At 33.4% G+C, this 20,998-nt stretch overlaps 1 protein-coding gene across 2 annotated transcripts in view; it reads right to left on the minus strand.

Moving 5' to 3' along the window:
* LOC308322938 (fibrinogen-like protein 1) overlaps positions 1-20,998 on the minus strand; it is a 160,984-nt gene that overhangs the window by 132,979 nt on the left and 7,007 nt on the right. For both annotated transcript variants that reach the window (XM_080774436.1, XM_080774437.1), the window contains exon 3: positions 18,518-18,680. In XM_080774436.1, the coding sequence (XP_080630562.1) occupies positions 18,518-18,680 (163 nt within the window). The remainder of the gene's footprint in view (positions 1-18,517; positions 18,681-20,998) is intronic.

The raw sequence follows: 20,998 nt of genomic DNA on the forward strand, positions 1-20,998 counted from the left end.
TGGGAGGCAAATTATTTTGGGAGGCAAATTATTTTGGGAGGCAAATTATTTTGGCAGGCAAATTATTTTGGGAGGCAAATTATTTTGGCAGGCAAATTATTTTGGGAGGCAAATTATTTTGGCAAATTATTTTGGGAGGCAAATTATTTTGGGAGGCAAATTATTTTGGCAAATTATTTTGGGAGTCAAATTATTTTGGGAGGCAAATTATTTTGGGAGTCAAATTATTTTGGCAAATTATTTTGGGAGGCAAATTATTTTGGGAGGCAAATTATTTTGGGAGGCAAATTATTTTGGCAGGCAAATTATTTTGGTAAATTATTTTGGGAGGCAAATTATTTTGGAAAATTATTTTGGGAGGCAAATTATTTTGGCAAATTATTTTGGGAGGCAAATTATTTTGGGAGGCAAATTATTTTGGGAGGCAAATTATTTTGGGAGGCAAATTATTTTGGAAGGCAAATTATTTTGGGAGGCAAATTATTTTGGGAGGCAAATTATTTTGGGAGGCAAATTATTTTGGGAGGCAAATTATTTTGGGAGGCAAATTATTTTGGGAGGCAAATTATTTTGGCAAATTATTTTGGGAAGCAAATTATTTTGTGAGGCAAATTATTTTGGGAGGCAAATTATTTTGGGAGGCAAATTATTTTGGCAAATTATTTTGGCAAATTATTTTGGGAAGCAAATTATTTTGGGAGGCAAATTATTTTGGGAGGCAAATTATTTTGGGAGGCAAATTATTTTGGCAAATTATTTTGGGAGGCAAATTATTTTGGCAAATTATTTTGGGAGGCAAATTATTTTGGCAAATTATTTTGGGAGGCAAATTATTTTGGCAAATTATTTTGGGAGGCAAATTATTTTGGGAGGCAAATTATTTTGGGAGGCAAATTATTTTTGCAAATTATTTTGGGAGGCAAATTATTTTGGGAGGCAAATTATTTTGGGAGGCAAATTATTTTGGGAGGCAAATTATTTTGTGAGGCAAATTATTTTGTGAGGCAAATTATTTTGGGAGGCAAATTATTTTGGGAGGCAAATTATTTTGGGAGGCAAATTATTTTGGCAAATTATTTTGGGAGGCAAATTATTTTGGGAGGCAAATTATTTTGGCAAATTATTTTGGGAGGCAAATTATTTTGGGAGGAAAATTATTTTGGCAAATTATTTTGGGAGGCAAATTATCTTGGGAGGCAAATTATTTTGGCAAATTATTTTGGGAGGCAAATTATTTTGGGTGGCAAATTATTTTGGCAAATTATTTTGGGAGGCAAATTATTTTGGGAGGCAAATTATTTTGGGAGGCAAATTATTTTGGCAGGCAAATTATTTTGGGAGGCAAATTATTTTGGCAGGCAAATTATTTTGGGAGGCAAATTATTTTGGCAAATTATTTTGGGAGGCAAATTATTTTGGCAAATTATTTTGGGAGGCAAATTATTTTGGGAGTAAAAATATTTTGGGAGGCAAATTATTTTGGGAGTCAAATTATTTTGGCAAATTATTTTGGGAGGCAAATTATTTTGGCAAATTATTTTGGGATTATTATTAATTTGCCAAAATAATTTGCCTCCCAAAATAATTTGCCAAAATAATTTGCCTCCCAAAATAATTTGCCAAAATAATTTGCCTCCCAAAATAATTTGCCTGCCAAAATAATTTGCCTCCCAAAATAATTTGCCTGCCAAAATAATTTGCCTCCCAAAATAATTTGCCTCCCAAAATAATTTGCCAAAATAATTTGCCACCCAAAATAATTTGCCAAAATAATTTGCCTCCCAAAATAATTTGCCTCCCAAAATAATTTGCCAAAGAAACAGCTCCTAAAACATTATTTGACACTTTTGGTTGTTGAAAAACAGCTTCTAACCATTATTTGACACTTTGGTTGTTGAGAAACAGCTCCTAAAACATTATTTTACACTTTTGGTTGTTGAGAAACAGCTCCTAAAACATTATTTGACACTTTTGGTTGTTGAAAAACAGCTTCTAACCATTATTTGACACTTTGGTTGTTGAGAAACAGCTCCTAAAACATTATTTTACACTTTTGGTTGTTGAGAAACAGCTCCTAAAACATTATTTGACAATTTTGGTTGTAGAAAAACAGCTTCTAACCATTATTTGACACTTTGGTTGTTGAGAAACAGCTCCTAAAACATTATTTTACACTTTTGGTTGTTGAGAAACAGCTCCTAAAACATTATTTGACACTTTTGGTTGTTGAAAAACAGCTTCTAACCATTATTTGACACTTTGGTTGTTGAGAAACAGCTCCTAAAACATTATTTTACACTTTTGGTTGTTGAGAAACAGCTCCTAAAACATTATTTGACACTTTTGGTTGTTGAAAAACAGCTTCTAACCATTATTTGACACTTTGGTTGTTGAGAAACAGCTCCTAAAACATTATTTTACACTTTTGGTTGTTGAGAAACAGCTCCTAAAACATTATTTGACACTTTTGGTTGTTGAAAAACAGCTTCTAACCATTATTTGACACTTTGGTTGTTGAGAAACAGCTCCTAAAACATTATTTTACACTTTTGGTTGTTGAAAAACAGCTTCTAACCATTATTTGACACTTTGGTTGTTGAGAAACAGCTCCTAAAACATTATTTTACACTTTTGGTTGTTGAGAAACAGCTCCTAAAACATTATTTGACACTTTTGGTTGTTGAAAAACAGCTTCTAACCATTATTTGACACTTTGGTTGTTGAGAAACAGCTCCTAAAACATTATTTTACACTTTTGGTTGTTGAGAAACAGCTCCTAAAACATTATTTGACACTTTTGGTTGTAGAAAAACAGCTTCTAACCATTATTTGACACTTTGGTTGTTGAGAAACAGCTCCTAAAACATTATTTTACACTTTTGGTTGTTGAGAAACAGCTCCTAAAACATTATTTGACACTTTTGGTTGTTGAAAAACAGCTTCTAACCATTATTTGACACTTTGGTTGTTGAGAAACAGCTCCTAAAACATTATTTTACACTTTTGGTTGTTGAGAAACAGCTCCTAAAACATTATTTGACACTTTTGGTTGTTGAAAAACAGCTTCTAACCATTATTTGACACTTTGGTTGTTGAGAAACAGCTCCTAAAACATTATTTTACACTTTTGGTTGTTGAGAAACAGCTCCTAAAACATTTTTGACACTTTTGGTTGTTGAAAAACAGCTTCTAACCATTATTTGACACTTTGGTTGTTGAGAAACAGCTCCTAAAATATTATTTTACACTTTTGGTTACTGAGAAACAGCTCCTAAAACATTATTTGACACCTTTGGCTGTTGAAAAACAGCTTCTAACCATTATTTGACACTTTTGGTTGTTGAGAAACAGCTCCTAAAACATTATTTGACACTTTTGGCTGTTGAAAAACAGCTTCTAAACATTATTTGACACTTTTGGTTGTTGAAAAACAGCTTCTAACCATTATTTGACACTTTGGTTGTTGAGAAACAGCTCCTAAAACATTATTTTACACTTTTGGTTGTTGAGAAACAGCTCCTAAAACATTATTTGACACTTTTGGTTGTTGAAAAACAGCTTCTAACCATTATTTGACACTTTGGTTGTTGAGAAACAGCTCATAAAACATTATTTTACACTTTTGGTTGTTGAGAAACAGCTCCTAAAACATTATTTGACACTTTTGGTTGTTGAAAAACAGCTTCTAACCATTATTTGACACTTTGGTTGTTGAGAAACAGCTCCTAAAACATTATTTGACACTTTTGGTTGTTGAAAAACAGCTTCTAACCATTATTTGACACTTTGGTTGTTGAGAAACAGCTCCTAAAACATTATTTTACACTTTGGGAGGCAAATTATTTTTGGAGGCAAATTATTTTGGCAAATTATTTTGGGAGGCAAATTATTTTGGCAAATTATTTTGGGAGGCAAATTATTTTGGGTGGCAAATTATTTTGGGAGGCAAATTATTTTGGGAGGCAAATTATTTTGGCAAATTATTTTGGGAGGCAAATTATTTTGGGAGGCAAATTATTTTGGGAGGCAAATTATTTTGGGAGGCAAATTATTTTGGGAGTCAAATTATTTTGGGAGGCAAATTATTTTTGCAAATAAGCTCCTAAAACATTATTTTACACTTTTGGTTGTTGAGAAACAGCTCCTAAAACATTATTTGACACTTTTGGTTGTTGAAAAACAGCTTCTAACCATTATTTGACACTTTGGTTGTTGAGAAACAGCTCCTAAAACATTATTTTACACTTTTGGTTGTTGAGAAACAGCTCCTAAAACATTTTTGACACTTTTGGTTGTTGAAAAACAGCTTCTAACCATTATTTGACACTTTGGTTGTTGAGAAACAGCTCCTAAAATATTATTTTACACTTTTGGTTACTGAGAAACAGCTCCTAAAACATTATTTGACACCTTTGGCTGTTGAAAAACAGCTTCTAACCATTATTTGACACTTTTGGTTGTTGAGAAACAGCTCCTAAAACATTATTTGACACTTTTGGCTGTTGAAAAACAGCTTCTAAACATTATTTGACACTTTTGGTTGTTGAAAAACAGCTTCTAACCATTATTTGACACTTTGGTTGTTGAGAAACAGCTCCTAAAACATTATTTTACACTTTTGGTTGTTGAGAAACAGCTCCTAAAACATTATTTGACACTTTTGGTTGTTGAAAAACAGCTTCTAACCATTATTTGACACTTTGGTTGTTGAGAAACAGCTCATAAAACATTATTTTACACTTTTGGTTGTTGAGAAACAGCTCCTAAAACATTATTTGACACTTTTGGTTGTTGAAAAACAGCTTCTAACCATTATTTGACACTTTGGTTGTTGAGAAACAGCTCCTAAAACATTATTTGACACTTTTGGTTGTTGAAAAACAGCTTCTAACCATTATTTGACACTTTGGTTGTTGAGAAACAGCTCCTAAAACATTATTTTACACTTTGGGAGGCAAATTATTTTGGGAGGCAAATTATTTTTGGAGGCAAATTATTTTGGCAAATTATTTTGGGAGGCAAATTATTTTGGCAAATTATTTTGGGAGGCAAATTATTTTGGCAAATTATTTTGGGAGGCAAATTATTTTGGGTGGCAAATTATTTTGGGAGGCAAATTATTTTGGGAGGCAAATTATTTTGGGAGGCAAATTATTTTGGGAGGCAAATTATTTTGGGAGGCAAATTATTTTTGCAAATTATTTTGGGAGGCAAATAATTTTGGCAAATAATTTTGGGAGGCAAATTATTTTGGCAAATTATTTTGGGAGGCAAATTATTTTGGGAGGCAATTTATTTTGTCAAATTATTTTGGGAGGCAAATTATTTTGGCAAATTATTTTGGGAGGCAAATTATTTTGGCAAATTATTTTTGGAGGCAAATTATTTTGGGAGGCAAATTATTTTGGGAGGCAAATTATTTTGGGAGGCAAATTATTTTGGCAAATTATTTTGGGAGGCAAATTATTTTGGGAGGCAAATTATTTTGGCAGGCAAATTATTTTGGGAGGCAAATTATTTTGGCAAATTATTTTGGGAGGCAAATTATTTTGGCAAATTATTTTGGGAGGCAAATTATTTTGGAAAATTATTTTGGGATTCAAATTATTTTGGGAGGCAAATTATTTTGGGAGTCAAATTATTTTGGCAAATTATTTTGGCAAATTATTTTGGGAGGCAAATTATTTTTGCAAATTATTTTGGGAGGCAAATAATTTTGGCAAATAATTTTGGAAGGCAAATTATTTTGGCAAATTATTTTGGGAGGCAAATTATTTTGGGAGGCAAATTATTTTGGGAGGCAAATTATTTTTGCAAATTATTTTGGGAGGCAAATTATTTTGTGAGGCAAATTATTTTGTGAGGCAAATTATTTTGGGAGGCAAATTATTTTGGCAAATTATTTTGGGAGGCAAATTATTTTGGCAAATTATTTTGGCAAATTATTTTGGGAGGCAAATTATTTTGGCAAATTATTTTGGGAGGCAAATTATTTTGGGAGGCAAATTATTTTGGGAGGCAAATTATTTTGGGAGGCAAATTATTTTGGCAAATTATTTTGGGAGGCAAATTATTTTGGGAGGCAAATTATTTTGGGAGTCAAATTATTTTGGCAAATTATTTTGGGAGGCAAATTATTTTTGCAAATTATTTTGGGAGGCAAATAATTTTGGGAGGCAAATTATTTTGGGAGGCAATTTATTTTGGCAAATTATTTTGGGAGGCAAATTATTTTGGCAAATTATTTTGGGAGGCAAATTATTTTGGCAAATTATTTTTGGAGGCAAATTATTTTGGGAGGCAAATTATTTTGGGAGGCAAATTATTTTGGCAAATTATTTTGGGAGGCAAATTATTTTGGCAGGCAAATTATTTTGGGAGGCAAATTATTTTGGCAAATTATTTTGGGAGGCAAATTATTTTGGCAAATTATTTTGGGAGGCAAATTATTTTGGAAAATTATTTTGGGAGTCAAATTATTTTGGGAGGCAAATTATTTTGGGAGTCAAATTATTTTGGCAAATTATTTTGGGAGGCAAATTATTCTTGCAAATTATTTTGGGAGGCAAATAATTTTGGCAAATAATTTTGGAAGGCAAATTATTTTGGCAAATTATTTTGGGAGGCAAATTATTTTGGGAGGCAAATTATTTTTGCAAATTATTTTGGGAGGCAAATTATTTTGGGAGGCAAATTATTTTGTGAGGCAAATTATTTTGGGAGGCAAATTATTTTGTGAGGCAAATTATTTTGGGTGGCAAATTATTTTGGGAGGCAAATTATTTTGGGAGGCAAATTATTTTGGCAGGCAAATTATTTTGGGAGGCAAATTATTTTGGCAGGCAAATTATTTTGGGAGGCAAATTATTTTGGGAGGCAAATTATTTTGGCAAATTATTTTGGGAGTCAAATTATTTTGGGAGGCAAATTATTTTGGGAGTCATATTATTTTGGGAGTCAAATTATTTTGGGAGGCAAATTATTTTGGGAGGCAAATTATTTTGGGAGGCAAATTATTTTGGGAGGCAAATTATCTTGGGAGGCAAATTATTTTGGCAAATTATTTTGGGAGGCAAATTATTTTGGGTGGCAAATTATTTTGGGAGGCAAATTATTTTGGGAGGCAAATTATTTTGGCAGGCAAATTATTTTGGGAGGCAAATTATTTTGGCAGGCAAATTATTTTGGGAGGCAAATTATTTTGGCAAATTATTTTGGGAGGCAAATTATTTTGGGAGGCAAATTATTTTGGCAAATTATTTTGGGAGTCAAATTATTTTGGGAGGCAAATTATTTTGGGAGTCAAATTATTTTGGCAAATTATTTTGGGAGGCAAATTATTTTGGGAGGCAAATTATTTTGGGAGGCAAATTATTTTGGCAGGCAAATTATTTTGGGAGGCAAATTATTTTGGTAAATTATTTTGGGAGGCAAATTATTTTGGAAATTTATTTTGGGAGGCAAATTATTTTGGCAAATTATTTTGGGAGGCAAATTATTTTGGCAAATTATTTTGGGAGGCAAATTATTTTGGGAGGCAAATTATTTTGGGAGGCAAATTATTTTGGAAGGCAAATTATTTTGGGAGGCAAATTATTTTGGGAGGCAAATTATTTTGGGAGGCAAATTATTTTGGGAGGCAAATTATTTTGGCAAATTATTTTGGGAGGCAAATTATTTTGGGAGGCAAATAATTTTTGCAAATTATTTTGGGAGGAAAATAATTTTGGCAAATATTTTTGGGAGGCAAATTATTTTGGCAAATTATTTTGGGAGGCAAATTATTTTGGGAGGCAATTTATTTTGGCAAATTATTTTGGGAGGCAAATTATTTTGGCAAATTATTTTGGGAGGCAAATTATTTTGGCAAATTATTTTTGGAGGCAAATTATTTTGGGAGGCAAATTATTTTGGGAGGCAAATTATTTTGGGAGGCAAATTATTTTGGCAAATTATTTTGGGAGGCAAATTATTTTGGCAAATTATTTTGGGATTAATTTGCCAAAAAAATTTGCCAAAATAATTTGCCTCCCAAAAGAATTTGCCAAAATAATTTGCCTCCCAAAATAATTTGCCTCCCAAAATAATTTGCCAAAATAATTTGCCTCCCAAAATAATTTGCCAAAATAATTTGCCTCCCAAAATAATTTGCCAAAATAATTTTTCCTCCCAAAATTATTCTAACCATTATTTGACACTTTGGTTGTTGAGAAACAGCTCCTAAAACATTATTTTACACTTTTGGTTGTTGAGAAACAGCTCCTAAAACATTATTTGACACTTTTGGTTGTTGAAAAACAGCTTCTAACCATTATTTGACACTTTGGTTGTTGAGAAACAGCTCCTAAAACATTATTTGACACTTTTGGTTGTTGAAAAACAGCTTCTAACCATTATTTGACACTTTGGTTGTTGAGAAACAGCTCCTAAAACATTATTTTACACTTTTGGTTGTTGAGAAACAGCTCCTAAAACATTATTTGACACTTTTGGTTGTTGAAAAACAGCTTCTAACCATTATTTGACACTTTTGGTTGTTGAAAAACAGCTAACCAAACCATTATTTGACACTTTGGTTGTTGAGAAACAGCTCCCAAAACATTATTTTACACTTCTGGTTGTTGAGGAAACAGCTCATAAAACATTATTTGACACTTTTGGTTGTTGAAAAACAGCTTCTAACCATTATTTGACACTTTGGTTGTTGAGAAACAGCTCATAAAACATTATTTTACACATTTGGTTGTTGAGAAACAGCTCCTAAAACATTATTTTACACTTTTGGTTGTTGAAAAACAGCTTCTAACCATTATTTGACACTTTGGTTGTTGAGAAACAGCTCCTAAAACATTATTTTACACTTTTGGTTGTTGAAAAACAGCTTCTAACCATTATTTGACACTTTGGTTGTTGAGAAACAGCTCCTAAAACATTATTTTACACTTTTGGTTGTTGAGAAACAGCTCCTAAAACATTATTTGACACTTTTGGTTGTTGAAAAACAGCTTCTAACCATTATTTGACACTTTGGTTGTTGAGAAACAGCTCCTAAAACATTATTTTACACTTTTGGTTGTTGAGAAACAGCTCCTAAAACATTATTTGACACTTTTGGTTGTTGAAAAACAGCTTCTAACCATTATTTGACACTTTGGTTGTTGAGAAACAACTCCTAAAACATTATTTTACACTTTTGGTTGTTGAGAAACAGCTCCTAAAACATTATTTGACACTTCTGGTTGTTGAAAAACAGCTTCTAAACATTATTTGACACTTTGGTTGTTGAGAAACAGCTCCTAAAACATTATTTTACACTTTTGGTTGTTGAGAAACAGCTCCTAAAACATTATTTGACACTTTTGGTTGTTGAAAAACAGCTTCTAACCATTATTTGACACTTTGTTTGTTGAGAAACAGCTCCTAAAACATTATTTTTCACTTTTGGTTGTTAAAAAACAGCTTCTAACCATTATTTGACACTTTGGTTGTTGAGAAACAGCTCCTAAAACATTATTTGACACTTTTGGTTGTTGAAAAACAGCTTCTAACCATTATTTGACACTTTGGTTGTTGAGAAACAGCTCCTAAAACATTATTTTACACTTCTGGTTGTTGAGAAACAGCTCCTAAAACATTATTTGACACTTTTGGTTGTTGAAAAACAGCTTCTAACCATTATTTGACACTTTGGTTGTTGAGAAACAGCTCATAAAACATTATTTTACACTTTTGGTTGTTGAGAAACAGCTCCTAAAACATTATTTGACACTTTTGGTTGTTGAAAAACAGCTTCTAACCATTATTTGACACTTTGGTTGTTGAGAAACAGCTCCTAAAACATTATTTTACACTTTTGGTTGTTGAAAAACAGCTTCTAACCATTATTTGACACTTTGGTTGTTGAGAAACAGCTCCTAAAACATTATTTTACACTTTTGGTTGTTGAGAAACAGCTCCTAAAACATTATTTGACACTTTTGGTTGTTGAAAAACAGCTTCTAACCATTATTTGACACTTTGGTTGTTGAGAAACAGCTCCTAAAACATTATTTTACACTTTGGGAGGCAAATTATTTTGGGAGGCAAATTATTTTGGGAGGCAAATTATTTTTGGAGGCAAATTATTTTTGCAAATTATTTTGGGAGGCAAATTATTTTGGCAAATTATTTTGGGAGGCAAATTATTTTGGGAGGCAAATTATTTTGGGAGGCAAATTATTTTTGCAAATTATTTTGGGAGGCAAATTATTTTGTGAGGCAAATTATTTTGTGAGGCAAATTATTTTGGGAGGCAAATTATTTTGGCAAATTATTTTGGGAGGCAAATTATTTTGGCAAATTATTTTGGCAAATTATTTTGGCAAATTATTTTGGGAGGCAAATTATTTTGGCAAATTATTTTGGGAGGCAAATTATTTTGGGAGGCAAATTATTTTGGGAGGCAAATTATTTTGGGAGGCAAATTATTTTGGGAGGCAAATTATTTTGGCAAATTATTTTGGGAGGCAAATTATTTTGGGAGTCAAATTATTTTGGCAAATTATTTTGGGAGGCAAATTATTTTTGCAAATTATTTTGGGAGGCAAATAATTTTGGGAGGCAAATTATTTTGGGAGGCAATTTATTTTGGCAAATTATTTTGGGAGGCAAATTATTTTGGCAAATTATTTTGGGAGGCAAATTATTTTGGCAAATTATTTTGGGAGGCAAATTATTTTGGCAAATTATTTTGGGAGGCAAATTATTTTGGGAGGCAAATTATTTTTGCAAATTATTTTGGGAGGCAAATTATTTTGGCAAATTATTTTGGGAGGCAAATTATTTTGGGAGGCAAATTATTTTGGGAGGCAAATTATTTTTGCAAATTATTTTGGGAGGCAAATTATTTTGTGAGGCAAATTATTTTGTGAGGCAAATTATTTTGGGAGGCAAATTATTTTGGCAAATTATTTTGGGAGGCAAATTATTTTGGCAAATTATTTTGGCAAATTATTTTGGCAAATTATTTTGGCAAATTATTTTGGGAGGCAAATTATTTTGGCAAATTATTTTGGGAGGCAAATTATTTTGGGAGGCAAATTATTTTGGGAGGCAAATTATTTTGGGAGGCAAATTATTTTGGCAAATTATTTTGGGAGGCAAATTATTTTGGGAGGCAAATTATTTTGGGAGTCAAATTATTTTGGCAAATTATTTTGGGAGGCAAATTATTTTTGCAAATTATTTTGGGAGGCAAATAATTTTGGGAGGCAAATTATTTTGGGAGGCAATTTATTTTGGCAAATTATTTTGGGAGGCAAATTATTTTGGCAAATTATTTTGGGAGGCAAATTATTTTGGCAAATTATTTTTGGAGGCAAATTATTTTGGCAAATTATTTTGGGAGGCAAATTATTTTGGGAGGCAAATTATTTTGGCAAATTATTTTGGGAGGCAAATTATTTTGGCAGGCAAATTATTTTGGGAGGCAAATTATTTTGGCAAATTATTTTGGGAGGCAAATTATTTTGGCAAATTATTTTGGGAGGCAAATTATTTTGGAAAATTATTTTGGGAGTCAAATTATTTTGGGAGGCAAATTATTTTGGGAGTCAAATTATTTTGGCAAATTATTTTGGGAGGCAAATTATTCTTGCAAATTATTTTGGGAGGCAAATAATTTTGGCAAATAATTTTGGAAGGCAAATTATTTTGGCAAATTATTTTGGGAGGCAAATTATTTTGGGAGGCAAATTATTTTTGCAAATTATTTTGGGAGGCAAATTATTTTGGGAGGCAAATTATTTTGGCAGGCAAATTATTTTGGGAGGCAAATTATTTTGGGAGGCAAATTATTTTGGCAAATTATTTTGGGAGTCAAATTATTTTGGGAGTCAAATTATTTTGGGAGGCAAATTATTTTGGGAGTCAAATTATTTTGGGAGTCAAATTATTTTGGGAGGCAAATTATTTTGGGAGGCAAATTATTTTGGGAGGCAAATTATTTTGGGAGGCAAATTATCTTGGGAGGCAAATTATTTTGGCAAATTATTTTGGGAGGCAAATTATTTTGGGTGGCAAATTATTTTGGGAGGCAAATTATTTTGGGAGGCAAATTATTTTGGGAGGCAAATTATTTTGGCAGGCAAATTATTTTGGGAGGCAAATTATTTTGGCAGGCAAATTATTTTGGGAGGCAAATTATTTTGGCAAATTATTTTGGGAGGCAAATTATTTTGGGAGGCAAATTATTTTGGCAAATTATTTTGGGAGTCAAATTATTTTGGGAGGCAAATTATTTTGGGAGTCAAATTATTTTGGCAAATTATTTTGGGAGGCAAATTATTTTGGGAGGCAAATTATTTTGGGAGGCAAATTATTTTGGCAGGCAAATTATTTTGGGAGGCAAATTATTTTGGTAAATTATTTTGGGAGGCAAATTATTTTGGAAATTTATTTTGGGAGGCAAATTATTTTGGCAAATTATTTTGGGAGGCAAATTATTTTGGCAAATTATTTTGGGAGGCAAATTATTTTGGGAGGCAAATTATTTTGGGAGGCAAATTATTTTGGAAGGCAAATTATTTTGGCAAATTATTTTGGGAGGCAAATTATTTTGGCAAATTATTTTGGGAGGCAAATTATTTTGGGAGGCAAATTATTTTGGGAGGCAAATTATTTTGGAAGGCAAATTATTTTGGGAGGCAAATTATTTTGGGAGGCAAATTATTTTGGGAGGCAAATTATTTTGGGAGGCAAATTATTTTGGGAGGCAAATTATTTTGGGAGGCAAATTATTTTGGGAGGCAAATTATTTTGGCAAATTATTTTGGGAGGCAAATTATTTTGGCAAATTATTTTGGGATTAATTTGCCAAAATAATTTGCCTCCCAAAAGAATTTGCCAAAATAATTTGCCTCCCAAAATAATTTGCCTCCCAAAATAATTTGCCAAAATAATTTGCCTCCCAAAATAATTTGCCAAAATAATTTGCCTCCCAAAATAATTTGCCAAAATAATTTTTCCTCCCAAAATTATTCTAACCATTATTTGACACTTTGGTTGTTGAGAAACAGCTCCTAAAACATTATTTTACACTTTTGGTTGTTGAGAAACAGCTCCTAAAACATTATTTGACACTTTTGGTTGTTGAAAAACAGCTTCTAACCATTATTTGACACTTTGGTTGTTGAGAAACAGCTCCTAAAACATTATTTGACACTTTTGGTTGTTGAAAAACAGCTTCTAACCATTATTTGACACTTTGGTTGTTGAGAAACAGCTCCTAAAACATTATTTTACACTTTTGGTTGTTGAGAAACAGCTCCTAAAACATTATTTGACACTTTTGGTTGTTGAAAAACAGCTTCTAACCATTATTTGACACTTTTGGTTGTTGAAAAACAGCTAACCAAACCATTATTTGACACTTTGGTTGTTGAGAAACAGCTCCCAAAACATTATTTTACACTTCTGGTTGTTGAGGAAACAGCTCATAAAACATTATTTGACACTTTTGGTTGTTGAAAAACAGCTTCTAACCATTATTTGACACTTTGGTTGTTGAGAAACAGCTCATAAAACATTATTTTACACATTTGGTTGTTGAGAAACAGCTCCTAAAACATTATTTTACACTTTTGGTTGTTGAAAAACAGCTTCTAACCATTATTTGACACTTTGGTTGTTGAGAAACAGCTCCTAAAACATTATTTTACACTTTTGGTTGTTGAAAAACAGCTTCTAACCATTATTTGACACTTTGGTTGTTGAGAAACAGCTCCTAAAACATTATTTTACACTTTTGGTTGTTGAGAAACAGCTCCTAAAACATTATTTGACACTTTTGGTTGTTGAAAAACAGCTTCTAACCATTATTTGACACTTTGGTTGTTGAGAAACAGCTCCTAAAACATTATTTTACACTTTTGGTTGTTGAGAAACAGCTCCTAAAACATTATTTGACACTTTTGGTTGTTGAAAAACAGCTTCTAACCATTATTTGACACTTTGGTTGTTGAGAAACAACTCCTAAAACATTATTTTACACTTTTGGTTGTTGAGAAACAGCTCCTAAAACATTATTTGACACTTTTGGTTGTTGAAAAACAGCTTCTAAACATTATTTGACACTTTGGTTGTTGAGAAACAGCTCCTAAAACATTATTTTACACTTTTGGTTGTTGAGAAACAGCTCCTAAAACATTATTTGACACTTTTGGTTGTTGAAAAACAGCTTCTAACCATTATTTGACACTTTGTTTGTTGAGAAACAGCTCCTAAAACATTATTTTTCACTTTTGGTTGTTAAAAAACAGCTTCTAACCATTATTTGACACTTTGGTTGTTGAGAAACAGCTCCTAAAACATTATTTGACACTTTTGGTTGTTGAGAAACAGCTCCTAAAACATTATTTGACACTTTTGGTTGTTGAAAAACAGCTTCTAACCATTATTTGACACTTTGGTTGTTGAGAAACAGCTCCTAAAACATTATTTGACACTTTTGGTTGTTGAAAAACAGCTTCTAACCATTATTTGACACTTTGGTTGTTGAGAAACAGCTCCTAAAACATTATTTTACACTTCTGGTTGTTGAGAAACAGCTCCTAAAACATTATTTGACACTTTTGGTTGTTGAAAAACAGCTTCTAACCATTATTTGACACTTTGGTTGTTGAGAAACAGCTCATAAAACATTATTTTACACTTTTGGTTGTTGAGAAACAGCTCCTAAAACATTATTTGACACTTTTGGTTGTTGAAAAACAGCTTCTAACCATTATTTGACACTTTGGTTGTTGAGAAACAGCTCCTAAAACATTATTTTACACTTTTGGTTGTTGAAAAACAGCTTCTAACCATTATTTGACACTTTGGTTGTTGAGAAACAGCTCCTAAAACATTATTTTACACTTTTGGTTGTTGAGAAACAGCTCCTAAAACATTATTTGACACTTTTGGTTGTTGAAAAACAGCTTCTAACCATTATTTGACACTTTGGTTGTTGAGAAACAGCTCCTAAAACATTATTTTACACTTTGGGAGGCAAATTATTTTGGGAGGCAAATTATTTTGGGAGGCAAATTATTTTTGGAGGCAAATTATTTTTGCAAATTATTTTGGGAGGCAAATTATTTTGGCAAATTATTTTGGGAGGCAAATTATTTTGGGAGGCAAATTATTTTGGGAGGCAAATTATTTTGGGAGGCAAATTATTTTGGCAAATTATTTTGGCAAATTATTTTGGCAAATTATTTTGGGTGGCAAATTATTTTGGGAGGCAAATTATTTTGGGAGGCAAATTATTTTGGGAGGCAAATTATTTTGGCAGGCAAATTATTTTGGGAAGCAAATTATTTTGGCAAATTATTTTGGGAGGCAAATTATTTTGGGAGGCAAATTATTTTGGGAGGCAAATTATTTTGGGAGGCAAATTATTTTGGGAGGCAAATTATTTTGGCAAATTATTTTGGGAGGCAAATAATTTTGGCAAATAATTTTGGGAGGCAAATTATTTTGGCAAATTATTTTGGGAGGCAAATTATTTTGGGAGGCAATTTATTTTGGCAAATTATTTTGGGAGGCAAATTATTTTGGCAAATTATTTTGGGAGGCAAATTATTTTGGCAAATTATTTTTGGAGGCAAATTATTTTGGCAAATTATTTTGGGAGGCAAATTATTTTGGGAGGCAAATTATTTTGGGAGGCAAATTATTTTGGCAGGCAAATTATTTTGGGAGGCAAATTATTTTGGCAAATTATTTTGGGAGGCAAATTATTTTGGGAGGCAAATTATTTTGGGAAACAGCTTCTAACCATTATTTGACACTTTGGTTGTTGAGAAACAGCTCCTAAAACATTATTTTACACTTTTGGTTGTTGAGAAACAGCTCCTAAAACATTATTTGACACTTTTGGTTGTTGAAAAACAGCTTCTAACCATTATTTGACACTTTGGTTGTTGAGAAACAACTCCTAAAACATTATTTTACACTTTTGGTTGTTGAGAAACAGCTCCTAAAACATTATTTGACACTTTTGGTTGTTGAAAAACAGCTTCTAACCATTATTTGACACTTTGGTTGTTGAGAAACAGCTCCTAAAACATTATTTGACACTTTTGGTTGTTGAAAAACAGCTTCTAACCATTATTTGACACTTTGGTTGTTGAGAAACAGCTCCTAAAACATTATTTTACACTTTTGGTTGTTGAGAAACAGCTCCTAAAACATTATTTGACACTTTTGGTTGTTGAAAAACAGCTTCTAACCATTATTTGACACTTTGGTTGTTGAGAAACAGCTCCTAAAACATTATTTTACACTTTTGGTTGTTGAGAAACAGCTCCTAAAACATTATTTGACACTTTTGGTTGTTGAAAAACAGCTTCTAACCATTATTTGACACTTTGGTTGTTGAGAAACAGCTCCTAAAACATTATTTTACACTTTTGGTTGTTGAGAAACAGCTCCTAAAACATTATTTGACACTTTTGGTTGTTGAAAAACAGCTTCTAACCATTATTTGACACTTTGGTTGTTGAGAAACAGCTCCTAAAACATTATTTTACACTTTTGGTTGTTGAGAAACAGCTCCTAAAACATTATTTGACACGTTTGGTTGTTGAAAAACAGCTTCTAACCATTATTTGACACTTTGGTTGTTGAGAAACAGCTCCTAAAACATTATTTTACACTTTTGGTTGTTGAGAAACAGCTCCTAAAACATTATTTGACACTTTTGGTTGTTGAAAAACAGCTTCTAACCATTATTTGACACTTTGGTTGTTGAGAAACAGCTCATAAAACATTATTTTACACTTTTGGTTGTTGAGAAACAGCGCTGCTAATTTTGGCAAATAATTTTGGGAGGCAAATTATTTTGGCAAATTATTTTGGGAGGCAAATTATTTTGGGAGGCAATTTATTTTGGCAAATTATTTTGGGAGGCAAATTATTTTGGCAAATTATTTTGGGAGGCAAATTATTTTGGCAAATTATTTTTGGAGGCAAATTATTTTGGCAAATTATTTTGGGAGGCAAATTATTTTGGGAGGCAAATTATTTTGGGAGGCAAATTATTTTGGGAGGCAAATTATTTTGGCAGGCAAATTATTTTGGGAGGCAAATTATTTTGGCAAATTATTTTGGGAGGCAAATTATTTTGGGAGGCAAATTATTTTGGGAAACAGCTTCTAACCATTATTTGACACTTTGGTTGTTGAGAAACAGCTCCTAAAACATTATTTTACACTTTTGGTTGTTGAGAAACAGCTCCTAAAACATTATTTGACACTTTTGGTTGTTGAAAAACAGCTTCTAACCATTATTTGACACTTTGGTTGTTGAGAAACAACTCCTAAAACATTATTTTACACTTTTGGTTGTTGAGAAACAGCTCCTAAAACATTATTTGACACTTTTGGTTGTTGAAAAACAGCTTCTAACCATTATTTGACACTTTGGTTGTTGAGAAACAGCTCCTAAAACATTATTTGACACTTTTGGTTGTTGAAAAACAGCTTCTAACCATTATTTGACACTTTGGTTGTTGAGAAACAGCTCCTAAAACATTATTTTACACTTTTGGTTGTTGAGAAACAGCTCCTAAAACATTATTTGACACTTTTGGTTGTTGAAAAACAGCTTCTAACCATTATTTGACACTTTGGTTGTTGAGAAACAGCTCCTAAAACATTATTTTACACTTTTGGTTGTTGAGAAACAGCTCCTAAAACATTATTTGACACTTTTGGTTGTTGAAAAACAGCTTCTAACCATTATTTGACACTTTGGTTGTTGAGAAACAGCTCCTAAAACATTATTTTACACTTTTGGTTGTTGAGAAACAGCTCCTAAAACATTATTTGACACGTTTGGTTGTTGAAAAACAGCTTCTAACCATTATTTGACACTTTGGTTGTTGAGAAACAGCTCCTAAAACATTATTTTACACTTTTGGTTGTTGAGAAACAGCTCCTAAAACATTATTTGACACTTTTGGTTGATGAAAAACAGCTTCTAACCATTATTTGACACTTTGGTTGTTGAGAAACAGCTCATAAAACATTATTTTACACTTTTGGTTGTTGAGAAACAGCTCCTAAAACATTATTTGACACGTTTGGTTGTTGAAAAACAGCTTCTAACCATTATTTGACACTTTGGTTGTTGAGAAACAGCTCCTAAAACATTATTTTACACTTTTGGTTGTTGAGAAACAGCTCCTAAAACATTATTTGACACTTTGGTTGTTGAGAAACAGCTCCTAAAACATTATTTGACATATTGACTTATTATATCTCATTTCTGATTATTTCTTGCACTATCGAGGAAGCGCGAGTTTTTGAAAAAAAGAAAGGGAATTTCTTTTTTTTAAATAAAACATTTCTCAATTCTTATTATTTCTCATTACTGATTATTATTTCTGACTAAAATGTGAATAAAACTAAATGAAAACGTTTCAAGAGTCTAACTACTTTTACTTAAGTAAAACAATGTAGTACTTCTTCCACCACTGCTTAACTACACACACCTGTTGAAGCTCTCGGTGCCGTCGACGCGTCTCTGTACCAAGGTCCAGCCACCGCCGTCACTCATGTCACAGTAGACGGAGACTGGAGCAGCGCTGCCCCCTTGTGGCGTGACAGTGTACACCCCACTGGACCTGGAGCCAGACTGGAACACCTGCGAGCAATCTGACGGGCGCGCGCACGCACGCACGCACGCACGCACACACACACCATAATTATCACATTGTATGCCATTTTAAATCATAACCCTATTAAAGGTATATTCAGTGATTTTACTCAAAAAACCTTAGGTTTCGTTTTTGGCTGTGGGACCTAAGCCTTCGTCCAATCAGGATAGAGTTCAAAACGAAACCTAAGGTTTTTTGACCCCCAGGGGTTAACTGGGGACAGGGAGGAACTCCTTATGTGGTCAGCACACTCTATAGTAGAGAGGATTATCACAACAAAACAAAAAAATAAGTGATATTTGAATTAAGTGAAATCACTGAATATACCTTTAAAGCATGGGTGTCAAAGTCAAGGCCCGCGGGCCAAATGTGGCCCGCCATGTCATTTAATAGCCAAAATATAGGCTTATAAGTAAGGCTGCATGATATATCGAACATGTACCTTCATCAGAGTGGAGAATATAAGTATAAATCAAGTTGAGCAAAGCCACTCTTCTCTGCCCCTCTCTCTAACAGACACAGTTAACGATTGCTTGTTAAGTGCCTGCCAGACAGACAGACAATCAGATGAAATGAAGGCAGGTGTAGAGTAGAGTGTAGACTAGTGAACTGAACATGTTCTCTTTATATCAAGTACTTCATACCAGCCCCTTATGAAACTACTTCTCCCCAAATCCAAATGGATTTCATTTTCCATCCTGAATGGCAGTAACTAGCATACAATGAGAACTGAGAAGATCTCCACAAAGGTTTACTCATCAAAACTGATTATATAACTGTAACCATCAAAGCATGCACTCAACATATAATGGTTATGTGACCATGGCATGTGCATAATATAAAATCTTATACGTTTTATCTGATATTGATTAATATGGGGGGTGGGTTCAATTAATCGATTATTAATCGGCAGGGCTGTCGACTATTCAATTTGGCTGATGGTCACTTTGTGGCATCCCTACAAGTTACAACAAGTGAGTAAGTGACTATCTCTCTTCGATACTGGTGTGTGGCGTCTCTTGCGTGATATGAAGAAGTGGATCGGTGCCGTGCACATTATAGGCACAAAGTTGTGTGTGTGTGTGTGTGTGTGTGTGTGTGTGTGTGTGTGTGTGTGTGTGTGTGTGTGTGTGTGTGTGTGAGTGAATGTGTGAAGACCCATCTTCTCTTTCTGTCATAGTGACATTGTCCTGCATCAGATCATGTCCAAATCAGGTTTTCCAATCTCCAGTAGCCTCTTCAGTTTTTTGAAGATTTTTTGAGTGGTGCAACCACTCCCTTACGGAGCTATGTGTGTGGCTGGCTGGGTCTGAGCACTATGTGTGTGGCCTGCTGGCTGGCTGGGTCTGAGCACTATGTGTGTGGCTTTCTGGCTGGCTGGGTCTGAGCACTATGTGTGTGGCTGGCTGGCTCTGAGCACTATGTATGTGGCTTGCTGGCTGGCTGGGTCTGAGCACTATGTGTGTGGCTGGCTGGCTGGTTCTGAGCACTATGTGTGTGGCTTGCTGGCTGGCTGACTGGCTGGGTCTGAGCACTATGTATGTGGCTTGCTGGCTGGGTCTGAGCAGTGAGCACTATGTGTGTGGCTGGCTGGGTCTGAGCACTATGTGTGTGGCTTGCTGGCTGGCTGGCTGGCTGGGTCTGAGCATACATAGATAGATAGATAGATAGATAGATAGATAGATAGATAGATAGATAGATAGATAGATAGATAGATAGATAGATAGATAGATAGATAGATAGATAGATATTATAGCAGTGACTGACTGAAGGGCCTCCCACACCGTCTGCGAACACCGCGCGTCAAAACAGCCGCCTCCATTATTTTCAATGAACCTATGAACGGAGCCGGTGTGTGTTGGGCTTGAGACATCGAGCGTGCGTCCGCAACTGGTTGTGGCCCCCATCAAGTGACCTTTTGACCAATGCGGCCCTCGCCCCAAGTTGAGTTCGACACCCCTGCTTTAAAGGGTTAGTTCCGATGTTTGGACTTACATCAATAATACTTACAATAAATGTATAGGCCTATTTATTATTACAGTGATTGCAAATGAAGGTATGCATTGATTGCCCGAGTCCCGTGGTGGGAGTTCTGCTCTGGTTATGCTGAATATTAGGGTAGGTAGTTCTGGTCATTAAGGTGGTGGGGGTCACTGGGGACCACGCATTAAAACTAAATGAATCCACAAAACTAGCATCATTTGTATTGTTGCAGAGCTACCAACCTGCACACATTTTGTGTACCAACCACGCAATTCTAGGTGTCTATACGCCTAGAATTGCGTGGTTGGTACACAAAATGTGTGCAGGTTGGTA

The sequence above is a fragment of the Protomyctophum bolini genome, assembly GCF_963924005.1.
Source record: "Protomyctophum bolini genome assembly, chromosome: 10".
Taxonomy (NCBI): Eukaryota; Metazoa; Chordata; class Actinopteri; order Myctophiformes; family Myctophidae; genus Protomyctophum; species Protomyctophum bolini.